We start from the raw sequence: 23,706 nt of genomic DNA, 5'->3' as shown, positions 1-23,706 counted from the left end.
GAAGATACTGTGCTCTGAAACTTCAGCTGTTGGCGAATTCTAGAGGTGTTAAGAAACTCCTGGTGTGATGCAGCCATATCAACTCTCCGTCGCATTGTTGCGTCGGTATGAAATGAAGGAGTTTCATGGCTCGCAGTCATACACAGCTTGTGCTGCCGCCTCGCTGTGCGCTGGGTAGGGATCAGTCTAACATTTCCTTTAGCTCTATCATTTACGTCTTTGTTTTGCATAGTTTCTGAACTTCTATCTAGTATTGTTTTTTCTCCTTATTTTCTTCTCTTTGCTCTGCAAAATCTCAAAATCTTCAAATTTCTTTCCTAAGTCACCATTAAATTCAAGTTGAATCAAGGGAGAACAGTAGACGGGGTCGGGTGAAAGGGTTAATAGGGTTTTGGAAGGGTAGACAAATTTCTCTCGTTTTTTCTCTCTTTCTCTTTCTCTAACTTTTATATTTCTTTTTAGAGTTTGGTATAATCAGTTTAGTATAGGTATCATGGAAATCATTATCGGTCACAAGTACAATTTAAGTCTATGACAGATCCCACCCAGCACGAAGTCTAACCTGAGTGGGTGGAAGGTTGTATAAATAAAATTTTTGAATGTACATTTCTTGAAGAAAATCTTGAAATCTTGCAAATCTTAAACTAACAATACGATATACTTTTTACTTTTTCCGTCTGTACTTATTTATTCTTCCTTGATGTAAAAATGAAGCGCTAGAAAATGATTTGAATAGTGAGTACCTGATTAGTTTAAACAGGGTCTCCCCCTTTCTCGTACTGTCACTGAATTGTGCAGAAAGGGACACTTTTGTTTTCTTTTTCTTCTTCTTTGGGTGACATGTCACCCAGCCCGCCCAGGCTTGAGCCCGGGGGGCACATTGTTTGTCATCTGAGCGCAAGAGTGGATATCATAGGCGGCCTCACAGGTTTGTTCTCCAGAATTTTATCCAACTCACTCATGATTGTGGCATTTATTTTTGGAACCAACTGCAAATGAAAAAAAATGTATTTAGTATACAAGCTCGTGACTTGTAAATAATCAATCAACATAAGTTTGCAGTAAAAGCACAGCATATTGTTAATAATACCATATCGACCGCCAAAGTGAGAAACCACGTAACTCTATTGCAATGTTTCAAAATCTCCGATCCTATTTTATTTTCCGGAGGGAAACAGTGCAGATATCCAACTTTGCAAAACTTTACAAGAGGAATAGCTCGAAGTTTCACATATCTGGGTATTTAGCAATTTAAACAAACAAGGAGACAGACGGTAGGAACTAATTTAATAGTTTATTGATGACCAAGGTGGGACACCAACTATCTCCGTGGCGATGTTTCAAAATTTTTGTTCCTTTTTTATTATATATTAAAGGGCTACGAGCAAACTTCATAGCTCGAATAATTTATACAGAATATGTTCCGCGAGCAGCGAAGAAAAATCAAGAAAGTTTTCGAAAAATTACATGCATTACAATGCAGGAATGACGTTGACTATTTTTCAACGTCAACGTCATTTCTCTATTTCGACATTCCAGTAATACAGGAATGTCTGCAACTTCTCACCAAAATTATGTTTGGATGCTACGCCAACTCGAGTTGTGGCACTACCACAACCCTGGTAAAAATTGGCGATAAGAGCTGCGTTTCAAAATACCATAGGAATTTTTATAGCCGGCTAAAGAAAGCTACAAAAATTCATATATAGCTGGCTATAGAATGCGGAGAAAATCATACGGCCGGGCTGTACGAGGCGATAAAAATTCATGCAGCCGAGCTATAGTTCCTGTCGCCGGGTTTTACACCTTATCGCCTGGCTGTTGCTTTTTCGCCATCGATTATAAAAGGCTATAAGAAGTTGTGTGGAAATTCGTGTGCTTTGGAAATCATTAAGTTAGATACGGAACCACCTTAATATTTACAAAACACACATTATATTTTCCTTTAATACATATTTTTTTCATCAATTAAAATGAGAATAATCGATACAGGATGTGCAAACATTTCAAAATCATGAGTTGAATAATGCTGACTCCGCCAGATTAAATATTAGAGCCTAACACAAAGCGGAGCGGCGACGCACTGGCGCCTACAAACCTAACAGGGATACTTCACGCATTGCGCAACGCGTGAAGTATCCCTGTTAGGTTTGTAGGCGCCAATGCTCGTTTCGCGCTGGCTGCCCGCCTGCCGCGCCGCAGCGTGCCACGGCGCTTGAAGCAACTATTTCACACCAGCCAGAGGTATTGCACAGTATCATACGAGACTGAAGGCGCTCTAATATATTAGGAATGGCAGGCATCCATCAAAAGTACGGAGCTTTCCTCGCAAAATGATTCTAGATACTGCGGCTCAAAAAGAGAGCAGTAGTCCAAAAACTCACTAAGTCCTAGCATTCGTAATTAGTAACGTTTAGCATACACTTTATCGCCTGGCTGTTGCTTAATCACCATCGGCTATAAAAGGCTATAAGAAATTGTGTAGCCGGCTATAGAAGCTATTAGAAATCTTACAGCCGGCTGTAGGTCTATGGTATTTTGGAACACAGATTCTACTGCCAATTTTTACCAGGGAATTCATTGGAAATGTCCATGTCATCCAACAGAAGTTGGGTATAAAGTTCCACAATTTTAGAGGACAACCCCCTAACACTTTTTTCCGGTTAAAAACTGAAGTTTACTGCAACTTTACTGTAGTGTCTTAAAAATATATGCTCATTTTAATCTAGGATTATTAATTTTAAGGAAACCCCAGGATATGTATTGTGTTTCCTTTGCAAAAATGTTCGGAAAATAATTGAGTACAAATGGACTGATCGAGTGCATATTTTTCAGGACACCTCACTAAAACGTTCCGATGTGCGTAAAAACAAACGTTGTAAGTACAACAATTTTGCATTAAGTGATCCTTTAGAAGGCTCCAATGGAGACAAACCTTGAAACTTTCAAAAGGTTCTGAATATTTTTCAACTTGAATTGTTGCGTGAAGCCTACCTGTAAACTATAGAGGGCGTGATAGAATTGTTGTGGCGTGGAAGCACCGATGAGGAGGCACTGAACACTTTCGTGCTTCAAGGTCCAGGCGATTGTTAGTTGAGTTAAGGAGCATCCCATTCTTGACGCTAGAGTGGAAATTTCTTTCAACTTCTCCCTCTGTTTTTGCATCTCCTCTACTTGAGTCCGCTCCTGCAGTAATATGGCCGATACAGATACATTGTTTTCAGAAGAATATCAGTGAAAGAATTCTAACCTTAAAATTTTTTTTTTTTTTTTTTTTTTTTTTTTTGCTGGTTTAGTGGCTTATATTCCGTTGGAACCTACAGCCATCGATAGACAGTATTTATTGTCCTTAGACATCATGGGATTTAGGCACATCCATGCTCCAGGCTTTCAAATTTTCAGGGATTAAGGCCGAGTGGAATCTGTTTCTGCAGATCCACTCGTCAGTTCCATGAAAATTTGTCGCCACCACCGGGATTCGAACCCGGGACCTATTGGCCTAGAGTCAGACTCGCTGACCACTAGGCCAACCTGGCCGGCAACCTTAAAATTTCTGTCGCGTTACATTTCGCTCTTTCTCTAGCACTTTAGTTCTCACTCACATGCAAAATTCGCAATCCTCCATAATGCAGCTAGAGTATCTGTATGTGGAGAGAGTATGGGTACTGGACCTCATGGATACTTTTAGGATAATAATAAGAGAAAAGAAGAGGAAAAAATGTTGGCGATTCTAGAGGGAAGAGAGTGAGAGGGAGTTGTTATCAGCCATTAAAGCTTAGGACCTGCTGATTTTATCCCCTACTTTGCCATTATGCGGTTCAAATTGAACTTTTTCTTTTCAAATGTAATGCATAAAATTGGTTTTAAACTCGAGTAAATGCGGCTAATCGTGTATTTTGAGTTATGTTCACGGTAATACCTACCAGCAAAATTAACCTCATCATATACAGCATATCAGCTTGTTGCTTCTGCATGCATATTCTCTTTTTTTCTTGTCCTAAGAGCTACATGCAGCCTCAGATGACTGAACCAATCAGAAGTACATAGATACTTTAAAAAAGCCACATTTTCCGCATAAAGGTACTCTAGATGCAGCAAATAAAGTTAAGACATTAAACGGGGGTTGGTGAAAAAGCTACACGATGCAACCAATGGGTCAATCTTTGGTGTCTATGAAGTGCAAGACATTTAAGAATTCTCGGTTATCAAGCCTAACTCGGAATTTCAAATGTACTTTGATCGTAAAGCTTACAATGATAGTCCAACTATGAAAAATGCTAGCAGAAATTCCACCATTCGTGAATGAATAAATAAACAAATGAATACCGATATTTTTAAAATAAATGTTTGAATAATTTAATAAATAATAAGATGGGAGCAAGGATGGGAAAGAGGGAATTTCCACTCAAATTTCAGTTTTGAAAATACCCCTGATACTGTATTTTCCGAAAATTCTGGTCAGTAATTTAAATTGACGAGACAAGACAAGACGAAAACAAAAATGCATAAAGCCGCTACAAAAAATTCTACAAATGTTCAATTCTAGAGTCCCTTTACAAGGAAAGTTAAGACAAGTCGGCTCAAAAATGTCACACATCTGAATAAAGATTGCACAGTTTGAACGTTTTTCGTAATCTTTGATCAACTCATCCCCGGATTCCTCTCCTTTGTTCCTTCTCTCATTCCGTTTGTTCCCTGACGTACCCATATAGTTTCCCGGTCACTTCCAGTTCCAGTTTATAATCTTTGCAACCAATAAAAATGTAACTTTCACTCCGGTCTGCGACACCATGTAGGCCTAAAATACAGGAACCAATCAAAAATGTATCCCTTATGTCTTGACTCTCGGTATAAAGGGACTCTATTTAATTCTATTAACAGAACCGACCATGCCGCAGAATGACAAGCTTTTTGCCACATACTACTAAAACAACAAATACTCCTAAACTACTACTAATATTACTTCTATCGAACATTTAAATTGTATCTATCCCAAACAACCACATTTTCCATAAAATTTTCAGCATCATCATTTGAGATGCCCTTTTTTGCACTCGCATCTATTGTCGTGTTCCTGTTGTGAAAGTGGAGCAAATAACGTGCGTTCATACAGATTGCAGAACTGATGAGGAAGAATATCATGTATTGTTTAGTATCACTGTTAATCTGGTCGTGTGTTGCTCCATTACAGAATTCTCATTTTCTCAAATGTGCCTATCAAACTCAATTGTCGTTCCTCGAGTCTCAACTAAGTTGTGCGTATTAATTTGTTTTGGATACCTTCATAAGTAGGGAAAACGTTGGAATTATGATCTCGGTAATTATAGAATGCATTAGCTGTAAATGATAGAGGTGAATGACTGCTCATTATGGGTGGAATAAAAACCGTATTTCTTTAAAATGGTCTGTGCAATTATCACGGGCAATCAACTTAAGATAATTTTGAAAGATGTACTCATCAACATAGGTTTTCATCTGATTCGATTAAAATGAATGTATGAAATAACTCCATTGCTTACATCCTTATTCATTAATGTCGTTTCATCCTCTACCCAACTGAATGACCCGTATTTTTGCTGAAACAAACATTATGAAATTAAGGTCAGAATTCTACAATTGAAAATCGGGAAGGAGTCACATATTTACGAGATGCTTATAGTGATATTCCTATTTTTCGTTCTGTTCAAATTGTTCGAGAACTGCGTTTTCTTAGACCTACCCTGCGGCTCATCAACTCAAGAGTTTCACTTCAGACCCGGCGCGAACTCGAAAATCTTACGCGATTACATTATTTCAGAATTGTGCGGTCTCAATTTTAAACTTAGTAGATCTCCAGGTAGATTTTGCCATAGAGATCAATAAAATGGATTAATTATTTTGGACTATGGGATGGGAAGAGGAGGCCTTTGTGTTAAAGAAACATCCCTTTGAAGAGATAACAAGATTCTCGCTTGATTGCAGTGAATGTATCTTTACGATGTTGTACTAGTTTTTAATTAGTAAAAATAACATCCATAAGTTTCTTTTTTCATCTAATCTAGTTCACTATTTGCTACCCTAATATTCAATTCTAACATCAATTGAGGTGAATAGAAATATGTATCAACTACAACACGACGCACTCCTACCTACATCAAAACTAGTAGAGGAAGAAACTCAAATCGCCTTCAAAACGTCTTGATACCACACGCGACCAAACCAAGATAAGTTCACCAGATCCGTGACGCGCAATACGTACATGCGCTTTCATCATTCATACTGAATCAAATAATGTCGTAGGACTCCTAAGATTCTCTCCGCCTAAGTGTTGATGTTGAAGTTCACTACATTATCGAAGATCCCTTTGAGGTCTCAAATTTTTACCACATTCCATGTTTCTCTCTTTTCCGACAGGGCAATCATATTAGTTAATGAATAATTTGCTACTTTCTATGATTGTTTCTTAGAAGAAAGCTCACCTTTAAGGACGGTTTGGTAAGGCAACCAACAGTATTTTCCTCTCCTCGACCAGAAATGAGATTCATTGATATAGGTGACCATGCCATAAGACCGACTCCTATAAAACAACATTTGATTATAATCATTATAATCTACCGAGAGATGCAAGAACGTTGGTCTTTAGAATAAATTTATTCCATCGAGGGGAAGAAAATGATTTCTCTCTAACCATGTATTGATCGATCACAGAGACAAGAGACCCTCCACTAGTATCTTGGCCATTGTGGAAGCCTTTACTTTCGGGACTTCAGCATTCTACTGTTAACTTACCTACATGGTTGATGTTCAACAACGTGTTGGCAGTTTCGTTTTACAAACAAGCCGAAAATGGCCGACATTTGGGAAACTTTTTTGGGCCATGACGTCACCCGAAGCTCATCATCGACCATGTAGGTAGGTCAACAGCCAATATTAAGGTGATGACAGTTGCTCCCTAATAACTGTCCATAAGGAATTGTTGAAACCCCGAAAGTAAAAGCTTCCACCTGTCGCTAGGAGGCCAGTGGGGGGTCGCTTGTCTCTGATCGATCATTAAGGGATTCTTTTTTTATTTTCTAACTAACGAAGATTCATAATATCAAAAAAATTAAGAATAAAAAGTCTCTTACACGCTTTCTGGAATTACAGTGAGATAAGGGGGGAGATACATACATATAGAGGTCAAGTGAGAACGAAATAGTCAGAATATTTTTGGCGAACTCCTTGCCGAGACTGATCGAAAGTGGCAAAACCACTGTGCACAACTGTTCGTTTTTTCAAGCCGCACATATTGCCATCACGGTTATTGAAGGCGAACTCGAAAAAATGAAAGACATGCAGTAATTAAAGTAATGAACGTAAGCTCAGAACTTGTGTTACGTGCCAGGAATGATTGTGGAAATAGGAACAACCGAGTTAAGAAATGATTGAGGTACTGGGTCATAATAAAGAATTTATATATTGTGAAATTAAGATTAAAATGGGCCTCTAGACATTTGAAATCATTGAGCAGAGATAAGAGAGGAAAAAAATACTAGTGGTTACAGTGCAGTTTGTCTTGGTATGTATACTTTCTAAAACATCTTGTAGTTTCTTTTTGACGTGGTACCAGGCGTTAAATTTACTTAATGGTAGACAAATGACGTTATCTGCGAATTGTCTCCATCTTAATTTACCTAACTGCTGACAAGTCTTTGCCTTTCTTGGGATTAAATTGTCTTTTCCATCGAGCTAATGATTTTTTTTTTTTTTTTTTTTTTTTTTTTTTTTTTTTTTTGTAAGATTTGGAAAATATTGACATGCATGGTGGTGTTTTACGATGGATTCACAATACTAATAAGAAAGGTACGACTCATTTTTTTCCTTCAACGCAAAGTATTGCACAAGCTGTACACGGAGAAATGCGAATACCTATTTTATTGTAGAGCTCAGGCAAATAAAGCTCAGCTTTCTCTCTGCAGAAAATGTGATATTCCGTTTGTTCGATAATTGGCGTGATGCAGTTGAACTGCCGGCAGTTAGTGTACGCCTCCATGATTTCGACAGGACTCCATCTGGAGGTGCCCCAATACATAACCCAGCCTTGACTTATGACGTGTGTCATCGCTCTCACGATCTCTGAAAATGAGATAAGACGAATTTAGGTCAACAACATACCTGCAAAAATCTTCAACCTATTCACTCATGGTACATTTAGTTTAATGACTAAATGTCAGCTCGTACTTTTATCAAATGGTCTTTTAGTCAATGGTTGTTATTTGAGTACCTTTATAGGGAGAGTATGGACAACTCAGAAATTTGGAGGTTAGGTTTGATCAGGTCATGTACCTCTTGGGGCTCAAAAGGGCAATCAACCTATGAACTCGAATTATCCATAGGTACTAATTTTTACAAAAGTAAACTGTGCAAAAATCATAAAAACACGAATAAAACTTTGATTTCGCATACATTTTCTCAGTTTCAAAGTCTAAATCCCTTAAAACGCTTCTTTACAATGCGCTGTTGGCCATATTCATTAATCTTTCAAGTGCATTGGTTGGCAGCGGCACTTTTCTAGTGATTTTCGTTTTACACGTTGTCGCCCTTTTGGTCCCTAAGAGCTACATAAATCGAGCTGTCTATACTCTCCCTATAAAGGTTCTCTAGTTGTCATAACAAAGGCCACAATAACAGAAGAGATGACTCTATTGATTGTGAATTTAAGTTTATTCAGGAAGGGCAAACTAATTGATTGGACGAGACGCACCGTCAAAAAAATGACCTAATTTCGCTTATCAGTTTCTTTTGTCATCTCATGTACTAACGATGTAACACTTATTGGGGGCTCGAAAGATATTCCTTTCATTGATTGTTAAAAGGGGAGTGGCTAACTTTGCACTGACTGGCATATCATTAAAAAGGAAATTAAAAAAAGAAACTTTTCAATTGAATTGAATGTTCCTGACACTAGGACATCAGCTGTGTTTGACTTTTCGAAAAGCGCAGAGCGAGCATTTGTCGGTAATAAAGGAATGTTCCCTCCAGTGGCAAGGCGTGAATGATCGATTATCGATATTTCCCCATTTGAAGCTGTGGTATAGAATCGATTATTAAGGTGTTCGTCACGAACACCCTATCGACCCTTTTCCATTGCTTTAAATGGTAGATCAATCGATTTATCGTAATGCACCCCATGCCACTTGGGTTCTCTTGCAACCACTAGAAAATTCAGTCACGAACTCAACCAACAAACCTTCTTTCGTCGCGCACAGTTCAGTAATTTCGATCAATCACTTCAATTTGTTCAGACAATCCCTCTCTTCAAAATGAATATCGATGGCTAGAGTACAAAATCACATACGTCCAATGCAATGTTTCAAAATTTTCGCCCTTACTTTATTTTTTGGAGGAGAGACAAGGCATTTTTATGATTTGGAATTCGTGCAAAATATTCTGTCGACCGAGAGACAATTCAAAGAGGTTTTCAAGAAAAAAAGTTGCCCAGTTCTCCAAAGAAAAGGGGAAGTATGACAAGGAGTTTGAAACGCCACAAACGGAGCTACGTAGTTCCGCTTTTTAGCCATCGATATCTAATGCGCAATTTTTGATGATAATAATTAATTATTCCAAAATGATTTATCGCCCTACTAATTCGATATCTAATAAGTAAAGTCAAAAATTCATACAAAAAAGAGTGGTTTATGTGCTGGATAAGAGTTAACAGCTGTGTTTCAGCCTACCCTTCCTAATTTCTCGCTTTAAAAAACATTGTGATAATTGTCATGCCAAGTAAAAGTTGAATTACCTTCGGTTGGGCACATTGGATCGCATTTGTGTACTATAACTATGTCGATGTAACTAAGTTTTAGTCTAGCTAGGGAAGCTTGAACGGATGATATAATATGCTTTCTGGACAGGCCTCGTTCTTCTGACCTACGATCAGAGAAAATATGCGTTTTTAATTCCTCGGTAATAAAGTTGAATACTCATAAAAGATAGAGACAGTGATGGAACGATAAAGAAATAATTCATATGAAATTACCTGTGAAATTGTCTAAATTATCCAAATAAGCGCATAATTTGAATGGAAAGCTCATCTTAATACTATAGGCTGTGGTATTGAATGCGATAAATCTTATGATTATTAATACTGATATTGTGATGATTATTAATATTGTTATAAGTAGAAAGTTGCGGTTTGGACAGATCTTATTATTTTCAGCTAAACTACAAGAAACAAGCATCAAAACACAATTTTGTGACCAGCGCAACTGACCCATTATTAACGTCATTCCTAATAACATCATTGTTAATAACATTCCTAATGTCTTAAAACATCTTGTGCCAATGAAATCAGGGCCGGATTAAGGGAGTGGCCACATGGGCCGCGGCCCATGGTGGCAAAATGTAGGGAGCGGCAAATTTTGCAATCTTTTTGAATGTACTTAGGTATCAAAAAAAGAAAGAAAAAAATCGGATTCAAAGAATAAATTACAAACGAAAAAAAGCGACAAAATCTCTCATTTCCTGAGAGTAAAAGTATAGTAATTTCTAATTTTGTCGTCTTTCGATGATACAAGAGACAACACCTTCAAATAGTCGAGTTGAGAGAGAAACCAAACACGCAATTTAACCTGGAATGGAGCGGGGCGGCGGCGGTCGGCATGAAACGCATAGCGCCTACAAGACTACACGCATTGCGTCAAACATACTGCGGTCAGCAGCAGTCGTCGCGCGTCGGCTTGAAACGTCTAGCGCCTACAAGACTGCATGAATACTTCACGCATTGCGCCAACACAGTGCGTTCGACGCGGCGGTGGAAGTTGAAATTTTTAATCACATTTATGTTTGTTCTTTCATAATTTTTTCGTTCGTTTTTTATAAATGGAAGGCCTTGTCCATACAGGAATGGGTTTACGGAACTGAACTGTTGTTAGTGTTGACAGGGCTTTCACAAAAACCGTGCCCACCACGACGAGTAAACGCGTCTCATACACCCCTCCCCCACCGGCACGTTCATTTGATGGTTTTTATAGATCGTATTCGACACATCACTCAGGTGAGATTACATTGATATCGATTGGATCAATATGTAACCACAGCCTCAAAATTCAATTTAGAAATCTGAGGTAACGGGTCTTATGTGATCGAATTTTTATTCTCTCGAGTACCAAATGGCAATGAAAAATGAAATCGTAAGGAATTTTCTCATTTTCAGCTTTTCCACATTAAATCCTAAAATTTTTGTTCGAAGTTATGTTCTATTGTTTTGAACCAAACGATACATCGAACTACTGTCAAATACGATCTGTTGATGTTTCAAAACAAATGAGAAGGGGGCGGAAAAATACAGGCGGCCCATGGGCGGCAAGTAGGTAAATCCGGCCTTGAATGAAATTGTCCACTCAAATTCTGAGACACAGTTTTGGACATCGGACATTTTTGCACGAGCCGACTCAATTTACCAGGATAGGTACTCAGTGTGATTTGTGTATTTATGCGCTAACATGACGGACATTTTTACTTGCGTTTACCTTTTCAATTTCAGTAGGTCCTAACTTCTTTGATAAGGATGAAGAAGAAGGCTTACAAGTTAAGCTTCCGGGGAAGAAAAAAAGGAACTTACTTTGCATTCCAGTATATCTTGGTAGCTACAACGTATGTATGCCTTTTCCAGTTCTTTTTCTGCAAAATATTTCCGAGTTCAATTTCTGCTCTGGTTCCACTGTGTGCCTCAGATATGTCGAACAAGTTGACTCCGGCGTCATAGGCTGCCACAACTACAGATTCTGCTTGCTCTTCAGACACATTGCCACCAAAAGTTACCCAAGTTCCTGTTAACATAAATTCTCACATGAAAACTGAGTGCCTTCGAAGTTCTCCTGTTCACACTTATTTTTTAAATGAAGAACTACTCGACGTCAAATCTTTTAAAAGTTCTGAGATTTTTCTTCTCTACGCGAAACAAATTCTGCGAAAACCTCAAGTAGTGATGTTGGTTTGTTCTCTTTCAGAAAAATAATATAGGAGCGGAGATTTTTAAACACCGCTAAAGAGGAACGTGGTTTGGGAGTTTCACCATTACTATTCTAACTATCTCGTGAGCCCTGTGTTCCATATAACTCTACGCTCTCCGGGGCTCATGCGGAAATATAGATACGCCGCACAGTGGATCGAATCAATCAAAGGGGTCGGACATGAAATTTGTTACTAAAACTGAAAATTTTGATGTTTATTTCGCCACATCTTAAATTTTAAGGGGTGCATCCAAAGGAAAATTTCACGAGGAGACCGATGGAACCACTTTTAGAACCTCAAAATTTTGTATAAACGGTTTTATAAGCGTTTAAAGTTTCCAAATTTTGTCCGACCTCCCGAATTGACTCGATCCACTGTGCGCCAAAGGAGCGACGTTATGAATGAGCTGTCTTAATACGAGGGGCATTCGTAAAGTAAGTATATATCTTTATTTTCTCAAAAACTAATGAAGATAAATTAAATCGGTAAACATTGTTTTTACCGCCATACTCTCAGCTTTTCAAAAAGCCTTCGTTTTTTAAATTTGGTTTACCGGTTCGCGAGTGACGTCATTTTTCCCGCGCCCATCTCTCGTCACTGCGTGTCCAAAAATATTCGAGTGCGGCGGAGCTCCTCAGACGAGTACATGCTACGGTGTTTTGGGACGCTCAAGGAATATTACTGATCGATTTCTTTGAGAGAGGAAAAACGATCGAAGCCGCAAGATATTGTGAAGTTTTGAAAAAAAATTAAGTCAGCGATCAAGCGAAAACGGCCCGGTCTTTTGTCTCGTCAAGTGTTGTTCCTTCAAGACAACGCTAGGCCTCATGTGGCTCATGTGACTCAAGACTTGTTCGCCTCATTCAAGTGGGACCTTTTTCTTCATCCACGGTACTCTTCCTCCAAGCGATTTTCATCTTTTTCTTGCGTTAAAGAAGAGCTTGGGTGGCCAAAAGTTCTCCACCGACGCAGAGTTGCAAGAAGCTGTAAAAAAATGGTTCCAACGACAGGATGTGCAATTTTTTGAAGACGGAATTCGCAAACTGCAAACATATGGTATCAGAAATGTGTTCAATTAGGTGGAGATTATGTCGAAAAGTAAGGTAAGACAATTCAAAGCCTGAAAGTTTCACATACTTAACCAATTAACTGTGTTACAACCTTCTTCACGGTGATAACATGTACTCGTCTGAGGAGCACCGCCACCGCCGCGCTCGAATATTTTGGGCACGCAGTGACGAGAGATGGGCGCGGGAAAAATGACGTCACTCGCGAACCGGTAAACCAAATTTAAAAAACGAAGGCTTTTTGAAAAGCTGAGAGTATGGCGGTAAAAACAATGTTTACCGATTTAATTTATCTTCATTAGTTTCGGAGAAAATAAAGATATATACTTACTTTACGAAGCCCTCATATCGAATTGACGTTTCTAAAATCTTGCAAGAACCCCATTATGCGGGAGATATGTTGCGCGAGGCCCTCCTCTCTGAGACTTTAACGATTTGATTGCTCCGAATCAAAGGGACGTGATAGAACAATGAGGCAACTCCGAGATGAGTTCAATTAATCCTATAGTGTCGGTGTCGTGGAAAGCGTACAGGAGATTTGGGATAGATGGATGAGGGAGAGACAACCCGTCCGGAAAAGGCAGGTTCCAGGGAATCGGGAATTCGGGAGACCAATGTGAAGGCATTTGGGGAGCATTATCTCTTTTGCTACATTAACTCCCGGCTCCCCAAATTAGCGGTTCCCGGCTGGTTAATCTCGGTTTTGCACCAAGGAAAATCCCTTCTCCTGCTCGCTGGGCCCCTTCCAGCCCCCCCCCCCCCCCCCTGCTCACCGCTGTCAAACCTCTTTTTCACTCCGGAGCCACCGCAAAGCTGCCATTTCGCAGTAATACGCCTTTATCAAAAATTCAACCGCTCCCATGGTTTTTTCATCTCCGTGCGGGCTATGAAATGCGGTCAGGATTAGTTAATCTGTTTTAAAAGGTAACTACTTTGAATTGCGCGGTATTTTTCATTTTGTACTTTCAGCATCTTAATTCCTCACTAAAAAACGAAAGAGTGGGAGGTGGGATGAAGGGGTGAGGAAGGTAGAGGGAGGGATAGAGACGTGAGAAAGGGAGAGGGAAGGATGGACGGCTACAAAAGGGAGGCGTGAAGGGAGACGGGTGAGAGACCGTGGGTAGGGTGTTTACACAGACCTTTGAGCTTAAAGCTGTACCATAGCAATCACTATTTATTAAGCTAATAATCAATTCAACACCCTAATTAGAGGGTGCAAGGAGAATCCTTAAATTAACTTACCTATGATTAAAATTTAACTTTATTTTATGTTTAAAATTTTAGGCAGCCTCATCATTTACAATTTCTGCTTATTTGATTTGTTATGTAGGTATAGAATTTACATTGAATTGTCTATTTTTGAAGTTGCTGATGCACAATCGATCAGTGCTAATTCCTCCACAATGTTTATCTTTAAACGCAGTTGAACCCTTAGCCCTTCGACTATTTTTGTCCTTTTCTCTACACTCGAGAGATCTAAATCAAATTTTATTCTGGGAGATTTTGAAAAAAACAAATCAACACATATAATAAAATGTAAGCGGGAATCTTGCCAAGTCTAATGCTGGTTATTTTGATCTGCAAACAACACAAATCGGTTACGATTGAATGCTTGACGTGTTTTCAACTCAATGGCAAAAGCTGATGTCATGTTTATTTTAACAGCTGTATGCGTAGAACTCTACCTCCGTCACTGATTTCGACTAAAATACTTGATTTTGAAATAAAAAGGTACAAAGAGAAAGGAAGAAGGAAAACATTCGGGGTAAGCAGTGTAAAATTAAGGGTTGGATTCGTTTTGTGAGTTCGTCGACATTACCGGAGGGGCATTATCTCAAGAGGAGATTCTAAACCACCTATTAATCAAAAGCTTTCAGAAGCAGGCCCGCACAGCCTTACCCGTGAGAGGAAAAGAGTAAAGATGAAAAGGTTAACCTACATAACCGTTAGCAAACGAGGAAGAGGGGATGAACGAATAACTTTGGAATACTTCCGTGGTAAGGAAAAATGCCGTATGAACCTTCAGGCGTTGTCATATTTCCTTTGATAAAACACGAATTTTCTGGTACATTCATGTATATATTGCTTTCGATTTTTCAGATAATTTTGTTCGCTATTTCACCTGAAGTTCCTGAAAATTTTAAGGGAAAATATTCATAGCTTTCCTCAAAAACAAACATTTTATCGAAGGAAAATTGGCAACTCTTGAATGTTCATACGACGTTCTTCCTTATAGCATGGCAGCATAGGAGTGAGCTAGCTGTAGAAATCGAAAAGTAGCTTTCCGCTCTTTAATTGACATGAAAATGCTTTGTTTGGAGGGCATGTTGGGATAATTTGCTCTACAAAGGAATGGTACCTATTTAATTCGTTCCTGATGGCTTTTTTGTGGTTTCATCAATCTTTTTCAAATCAACCACGAACTTTTGGTAGACTTTCGATACTATGAATTATTTTTGAGGTATTTCTCCGTCTTCTTTTTTATAAAGACCCCCTCTTTTTTTTTCCTCCCAAAGGAGCTTATTCCGTATTTTTTTTTAGTAGACAATGCACGTAACTCTCGGAAATATTTCCTTTTTTTAATTTTAATACCCATAAAACACGAGTTCAAATTTGCGTGCTCTGAGCTCACATTTGAGCGCGGATTACCGAAATATCTAAGACGGCATACTAAAAAATATCCCTCTTGCCGCGCCCAAGATCTCGATTGCTTATGACGGGTGCAGGGGTGCACGGACTTCATATTGCGATCGCGATCGGTATCGTGGCCGCGACGATAGAGATATTTTTGGACACCAAATAGTTTTCTCGGTGATGCGTCTTCGAAAGGGTGCTCAATATGAAGCATGTTCTTCGCAGGTTAATGTCGTCCAAAACAATACGGGACATTTCCTCTGAACTAATTCTGCCGTGATAGCGATGAGAGCCGTATAAGTGCAAAAATGAAGTTCTGAGAAAACGGGCTCAGAAGTTTCTGACCGGAACATTTTATTGAAAGAAGCCTCCATTCTTTGTCAAATTGCCACTAATCGTCATGAAGACTCCTAGAAATAGAATGTATGATTAAAAATCGACTGATTTTATTTCCATTACATAAAAAGGGTATTTTTCATTTTCATGCTAGATTATTGTTTGGCAAGACAGCCGTAAATGCTATCTTCTGCATGCTTTCGTGGTTGCGTTTTGAACGCACATCAAACACATTTTCAGGTTAGAAATTGGCAGAAGAGGGCGGCACCTTACTTGAAAGCACTGTTTTCATTGTCTCTCGTGCACCTGCAGCTGTCTTGAAAAAAACTATGTCATTTTTTGTGCACTTACGGCTTTCTCATACGTCTTGTTTTCATTAAATTAGGATGAATTTCGCTGTTTTAGCTGTCTCAGTAATTTCATCTCTGAGAGTTTAGACGAATTTTGAAGAAAACTCGATTTCTAAAATTTTGCACTTACGGCTCTCTTCGCTATCACGGCAGAGTAGTACTCTCAATTTATTTTATTTCATGATAATTTTATTTTATAGACTTACCTAAACCGACGCTCGATACTCTGAGACCACTCTTGCCTAGATTTCGATAGCGTAACCCGGGTGTAACGACCGAGGTCTGCCTGGATACGGACGTAGGTGTGGTGTATCCCTGGAGCCCTCCTGACGTCAGCTGGAGGCACAGTTGCTCGGCGGTGCTTTGGAACTCTTCCATGCAATCCAAACTCGCGATGGGTGCACGGCATCTGCAGGGAAATAAATTATCATGAGAAATTTATCTGCTCAAATTGAGGCAGTCATCGGAACAATAGCAAAGGTATGCGTTTGATTCGTTTGTATTTCAGTATGCTCTAGAGTTCTACAGCGGGCAAACCTGCTTCATTTAATCGACTATCTCAAAACAAAAATAAAAGACTTAAATTGAATATAAGGCAGAAAACGGGGGGAAAAAAATATTTTAGTCAAAATGATTTTGGTGAATGGAAAATGTTTTTGACGTATAGTATTCAGTTCCTAAAAAGAGCTTCTTAACCTAAAATTTGAAACTTTGTAATCCTTTAATAGTTTAATATGAGCGTGGTGTATTTAAAACTTTTCAGTTGAGCTCTTCTCAAAACAAATAAGATTCGCGCCTATATTTAAGGTGTAAGATGGGGGAAAATAAGGGAAAATAAAAGATGCGCATAACCCTACTTACATACCATCTTCCCGCACTTACAATTGGAGGCAATTTTAATTTTTTTCCGAGTCGGGGTGTTTTCGAAGCAAGCCAGTCAGAAATATGAGAGAATGCGTATGCAAATGTACACTATGATAAAAAAGTTTTGGTGATAATTATAGAGCTCTCCTTTTCATAAAGCATGTGGCATGATAACTACAGTTCTCGCACGCAGAATATCTGTAATAGTTTCTTTACTATTCCGTGAGAAGCATAAGAGATTATTTGAGTGAAAAACTTCCATCTTCCTCCTCTCTACGGTTTAAAATGCAACTAAATCACACATCCATCAACATTGTAGCACTAGGAGAAAAGTTCATCTACGGCAGAAGATTTTATGATTGCCACTAAGAAAGAAAAGGTGGCTCAGAAGCGTTACGAAAAACAGACTATTTTTTTTTCAACAGTAAAAAAGCCCTTGTATTATGTACTTAATAATAAAATTTTAGGTTAATTAATCGGTTTGTGAAGATATTAAACGCTTCATCAATGAAATATAGCACTTTCCTCAAACAAAGCATACCGCTGTCCTGATAAAAGTATTATTTCCATTCGATAGGATCGAATAAAAAGCAAGAAAATACTTCCGTCATGAGAATAGCAGTCATTGTTTTCAGCAAGATAGGTCTTATGATGAGGGCATCATAAAATTGCGCTTCACGGTTTACGAGAGAAAGTTGCCACATATCCATGCGTTTCCTTTTTTTTTTCAAGAAGGGTGGAACGTTTCTTCATTGCTGATTTAAAGTACATGATCGGTATTTCATTTTTGATATTTTTAGAGATATGATCGAAAAGATCTTTTGAATAGTGGCACAACAAAATGAAGACATCCGAGGTGAAATCTCGTTTTTCTTATAATCCCTTAGAACGAGATCTTTATTTCGGTGTCTTTATTCGAGCACGACTAAAACAAGCAGTGAACTCCAACACAATGTGTTGATAAGGCGCGTCATTAACTCGCACATATCAACCCCTTTAGTTTTCATTTACAGAGATTTCAAAAAAGGCAAGCAGCACAACAGGAGAATTCACGATCCAACACTGCAAGGTCAACGACGCACCTTGACGAGACCGTGTATTGTGAATCTAGAAAGCTATTCGAACAAATTTAAGTTTTTTGATCCGCCTCAAGCAAAATCTTATCAGATTCTTGAGGAAAAGTGCTACGGAAAAATTTAAGCGAAGAAAGGAAAAATTCTGTCGAATTCCTAGAAGATAAAGTCGATTTAAAGGTATTTTGGGGTTAAAATACCCAAATCACCGGTATTATAAATCCCGTTATATTATTGAAAAGAAATTGACTCGATATAAATGCAATTGTATTAAATATGTCTTGATTTTGTTATTTTAAACATCTTTTCATGCAAAGAAGCTCAACCATGTCCATGCTTTATTCATTCATGAATTGAAAGTAAGCAATCCACATCCCGAAAATCTACCGATTTGCCGTAAAAAATCGCAGAAACTTGATATACCAGGTCGATGTACCCACTCTTTGAATTTACCAATCAATTTAGTGAGTGCACGTAGGTATGTGAAAGTCAAAATGCTATAGTCATTTTGGGTGCATTCATTTTTCATGAAACAATTGTAAGTAATTTCAATCCCGAAAAACCATAAATTTTCCGTATAAAATCGAAAAAAATCAAAATATGTCGACTCCCTGACGTGAAAATTGAATTCTACGTGTGAAAATACTTATGTATCGATATGCTGAACAGAATGCCCGCCTCTCCTCGTAATGTACAAACCGTTCCTATACTCATCTTAAAATTGTTCTCAGAGCTTTGTGTTATTATCAGCTTCCATTTAAACCCCGGTTTGATGGCCGAATCGGCTGCCCAAAAAGCAAGCCATTTTTGAAGGGCTCTATGAGAAATTCGTGATATTATCAGCTCTCAGGAAATCACCTCATGGGTAAAATTGCTGATATAAATCGAGTGCTTAAAATAATCGTATTCAAGAAACTAAGGCATTAAACTATGGAGTCAATTTCGTTTTAATAATATAACGGGATTTACTTGTCTTCAGGTCAAAACTCATACAAGGAAGCCCCTTGCAAGAGGCTAATTTTTTGTAATTTCACTCAATTTTTTCTCCTTTTTATAATTGAATTGCTTGTCACATTCTGAGGTCAATCATATTAAATTGTAATTTATACATTTCTTTTTTTCCCCCTTCATTTTATTTTTTGTTTGGAGAAGTTTTGTTGATTTCTTCGGATTTCGAATACTGTAACTTCTCTTCTATTTGGCCGATTTTTATGAATGAGACCTCTTTTAATTCGTGTTTTAACGGAAAGTAAGGAAAAAATTGCTAAAAACTCGCGAAACAATTTTTTTTGAAAATTGGACGAATCCTAGCGTGACAGTGAAATGGTTAATGAAGCGTAAGTAATTTTGCGAGGGGCTGAGGATCCCGGCATCGCTTGGCAACCGTCATTAGCTATTGTTCGTCGAGACGCCGACGACGCAGTGAGCAGGAGCGTGGGAAAGAGAGGGGTAAGTGGATTCCTGTATGAGCCACGTTTAGCTAATGGTCTATTGAGTCTCGAGGCTCATCACAGATTGCACTTACACAGATTGCACTATCAGAGCACGGGTACCAACTTTTGGAAATTATAACCGAGGTTACAGATCTGTCAAAGCAACGTTTTGAACAAAACGGAGGAGTTAAATTCTCATTTCGAGAGTGCCGACCTGCTCAGCCATCCTCGAATCAATTCGCTTGATTCTGCTTATATATGCATAATTTAAATCAGCGCGTCGCATTCTTAGGCTTTTTTTGAAAAAACCAAGTAACGTAGACTCTTGGTATTCACTGCACATAAACTAATGAGCCCCAGAATGAGAAACAACTTTAAATCATAATTATTGATGGATAAATAAACTTTTTACACGCTTTGGAAAATCTCAGAAGTTCGCGGTAGTCACTTTTCGGTAAGGAACTAAGGGACTCGGTTATTGTATCGAGCAGGGTTCGAAACGATCGCAAAGGCGGTATACTACGTATACGCGCCAATAGGCAACTAAACTAACTCCGAGGCTATGTTTGCAGCATCGCGTGAAATTGAAGGCGTCTAGAGTCGAAAACCGTTTTTAATGCAGGTTATCTCTTGTGAAAACGTGTTCATCTCGGTTCATTCTGTTGATTTTAGGTCAACTAGGCAGCTAACCTAACTGCGTGACGAGGCATTGAGCATCAGCAGAAAAAGGAGGCGCTTCAAATTGAAACAATTTTGAAATTGACCTCCGTCGTTTCAAATACGTAAACAAACCATACACGGAGAATATGCATGCTCCTAAGGGCAGATTTCTGTATAATCTAATTAGAATACGTCTCAACCCGAGTTTGAAGGTGGACGTGATGGGACATGGACTTATTTTGAGTTAAACGTTGGAGTAAGAAGTCATCCAAATTATCCGATTGAGCTATCGGGGCAAATAAATTTAACCCGCATTTGTAAGAGGTACAGCGAAAAGAATAATATGGTAGAATACTAGAATACCACTAGATAACATACTAGAGTTCTAAATATCAAAAATTTGTTTGGTGGTTCCTAGATGCTGGCTTGACATCGCCCTCTCAGTTAAATTTAAATCCAGATAATGCAACTTAAATTGCAGGGGCAGCATCAAATACTGATTGAGCGTGCCATTTTACAATGATACCACTATTCGACCACGTGGGCACCCGTGTTACTTACACTACGAATTGAAGGCAAACTGAAATTATGTCAGAGTAACCTCCTCCCGTTTGATAAAAAGATCGTATTTGTTTGTGCACCAAGTGACCGTGTCACTTTGATGTAAAAATGACCAAACTAGACACTATCTCCACGAGATTAATTTCGTGGGGGAATTAAATATACTAACAATCAAGTTCCATTCTACATGATCTTGATATACTCAAAGCCCATTCTACCTTTCTTACACCATTTTTGTCAAAGATAACAATCTCATAAAGACAATTTCAGCTTTAAAGTAGTAAAAGTTGACAGGAGGACAACTTTGTGGCCCTAATGACCGACTGTTTCATCCCGCAAGAAGTGCTCAACTCACCTATAAATTGTTGGAAGCGTCTGATTAAAGCCAGCGATGGCGACATCTTCGTCAGCGGCGGTAGTATTATTGTTGGAGTCATTACTGGTGTTTGTTATCAGTACCACTTTTGACATACTACCGGTGCAGGATTACTTCGATAGGTCCATCCGATACCACGATCACACAGTACTAAAAACACCGCACCCCGGGGGCTTTTGACCGGCAAAACACGAGCGGAGCAAAACAATAATTACGCTTGGAGGAACCCTCATCTCCGATTGTCATTCTCGTTTGAATCAAGATAAGTATGAGTGGAGGTACGCCATTACGCTGAAAACAAAGTGACCGAGTTGTAGACATACATCGAGCATTTTTGTCGTGCTAGGGGTGAAAACCGTATGAACCCTCACGCATTTGCCGAGTTTCCTTTGGTGAAATACCAGGAAGCCTTTGAATATTAATTTCTCCTCTAATTTCAGACTTACTAAGACGTATAGGTGCAATTTAAATGAGAAAAAAACACTTAGAAGTGGCCCGAACTGTTTGTAACAAGGTGGAAAAATGGTGCTGGGCCCACATCATTTCGCGGTGGAAACAGAGCCAAGAAGTTCCAAAAATTATAATCAGAGTTAAAACAAATTATTTTTGACTCTAATTATAGTTTTTGGGACTTCTTGGCTTTGTTTTACCCACGAAATGGTGTGGACCCAGCACCATTTCTCCGCCTTGTTGCAATTTAATATGGATATCTGAAAATTTCAATAAAAATATTCAACACCTTCCTCAAAAGTAAAGATTTTATCGGAAGAATTTGGCAACGTTCGAGTGATCATTCGACGTTCCTCCATGGCATGGCAGATTTCACTAACTCCGACTAGTATATCCTACACTTTTCGATTTTCTTTAACTTTAGGGAAAGTAACTTATCACGGGGGAAAAAGTGTTAGGGGTTATCCCCTAAAATTATGGTATGGCCCCAATGGACCAGTTGCGCTAGTACCAGAACCGTGTTTTGATGCTTGATTCTCGTAGACTAGCTAAAACTTATAAGATCTGTCCGAAACAGCAACTTTCTACGTTCAACATTAAGCGAGATATCACCCTTTGAAAAGTAGGGTTTTTGACGTCATCCATACCGCGGTTCTGCATATCATGGTATGCACTGCCTAGGTGGATGACGTCATAAATCAAGTTTTTCAAGGCGTGATATCAAATTTACGTAGAACGTAGAAAGTTGCTGTTTAAACAGATCTTATTAGTTTTAGCTCAACTGCAACCATCAAGCATCAAAACACGATTCTGTGACCAGCGCAACTGACCCATTTAGATGATATGAACATTTACAAATATTCGGGGTAGTACCGCAACATTTGCGTTAGTAACCTAATTTATTGCGGGGTATACCACAAGTAATTGGAAATTTCCAAGTCATCCAACAACCCCTACCTCTTTTTTTCCGTGTAAAATAAGTGTCAGACATCTCTGAATATGATTAAAAAGAATCCTTAATCTGCCGCAGATACAAGAAAAAATAGCCTGAGAAAAAGTCACTTTGAAGAGCATTAACAGAGTTGCGTTAAAAAAAGGAGGAGAACTCCGGGGGACAGGTTCTGAGCACTCAAGAGTCGCAGGGTTATGCAGGTACTGCAGTGCTGCTGAATAGGGTGGAGTGCTGATGGGGGACTACGATACGCTGCGCCGCGCCGTTCCGGCAACTTCTCGACTTCTTCCACATCCGGAGCGATTGGAAAAGAGGAAAGATGAAAACGGAAGCTAGCAGTTTTCAAGCATGTTGTAAATCCGCAACTAATAATTGATAAGATGGGGCCCCCTGTCTTTGCCAAGTGAGCGAGCTTTTGAATATTTTAAGAGTTCATAACATGGTCAAAAGGCTGAAACGACAGGCAAAGCTCCTACCCGAGTCCGTTTTAGGGCCTGAAGGATATGATTTTGCATTGGAGCTGAATAAACAACGTTAAGATTAGAAACTTGAACAACTTTCCATGGAGATGGTGAAGTTAGGAAAATGCAAATCTTTTCTTGCAACACTGCAGGCCTACTCCACCGTGCTAAGTGAAAACGCCGTATGAACCTTTGGGCGTTGCCAAATTTCAATTTCTAAACCCCGAATTTCCTGGTAAAATTATATATATTTTTCTTCAAATTTTTCAGATAATGTTGATCACAATTTCACTTAAAGCTCCTGAAAATCTCAAGGAAAAATATTCATTACTTTCCTTGAAAATGAACGTTTCATTGAAGGGAATTTGGGAACTCTCGAATGTTTATACGACGTTCATTTTTAGCAGGGCAGTACTGATGTGCGTATTTTTTTCTCCTTCTTCAATTTTCTTTGTTATATTCAATTTTTTTCATAATAAAAAAGAAATACTCTGTGTCATCTCTGGAAAAATTCTC

The 23,706-nt window shown here is 38.7% G+C and overlaps 1 protein-coding gene across 1 annotated transcript in view; it reads right to left on the bottom strand.

Annotated features, from left to right (window-relative positions):
- The window catches only part of Hk (potassium voltage-gated channel subfamily A regulatory beta subunit hyperkinetic), a 31,623-nt gene that overhangs the window by 2,542 nt on the left and 5,375 nt on the right, over positions 1 to 23,706 (bottom strand). The window contains exons 2-10 of the mRNA XM_019040233.2: positions 21,307 to 21,618; positions 16,567 to 16,769; positions 11,582 to 11,789; positions 9,761 to 9,888; positions 7,888 to 8,094; positions 6,459 to 6,556; positions 5,520 to 5,576; positions 2,995 to 3,186; positions 744 to 989 (exon numbers count right to left, since the gene is read on the bottom strand). Coding sequence (XP_018895778.1) covers positions 888 to 989; positions 2,995 to 3,186; positions 5,520 to 5,576; positions 6,459 to 6,556; positions 7,888 to 8,094; positions 9,761 to 9,888; positions 11,582 to 11,789; positions 16,567 to 16,769; positions 21,307 to 21,422 — 1,311 coding nt within the window. The 5' untranslated portion in view covers positions 21,423 to 21,618 and the 3' untranslated portion in view covers positions 744 to 887. The remainder of the gene's footprint in view (positions 1 to 743; positions 990 to 2,994; positions 3,187 to 5,519; positions 5,577 to 6,458; positions 6,557 to 7,887; positions 8,095 to 9,760; positions 9,889 to 11,581; positions 11,790 to 16,566; positions 16,770 to 21,306; positions 21,619 to 23,706) is intronic.

This window comes from Bemisia tabaci, chromosome 2, assembly GCF_918797505.1.
Source record: "Bemisia tabaci chromosome 2, PGI_BMITA_v3".
NCBI lineage: Eukaryota > Metazoa > Arthropoda > Insecta > Hemiptera > Aleyrodidae > Bemisia > Bemisia tabaci.
This window is presented reverse-complemented; position numbering and strand designations above follow the sequence as displayed.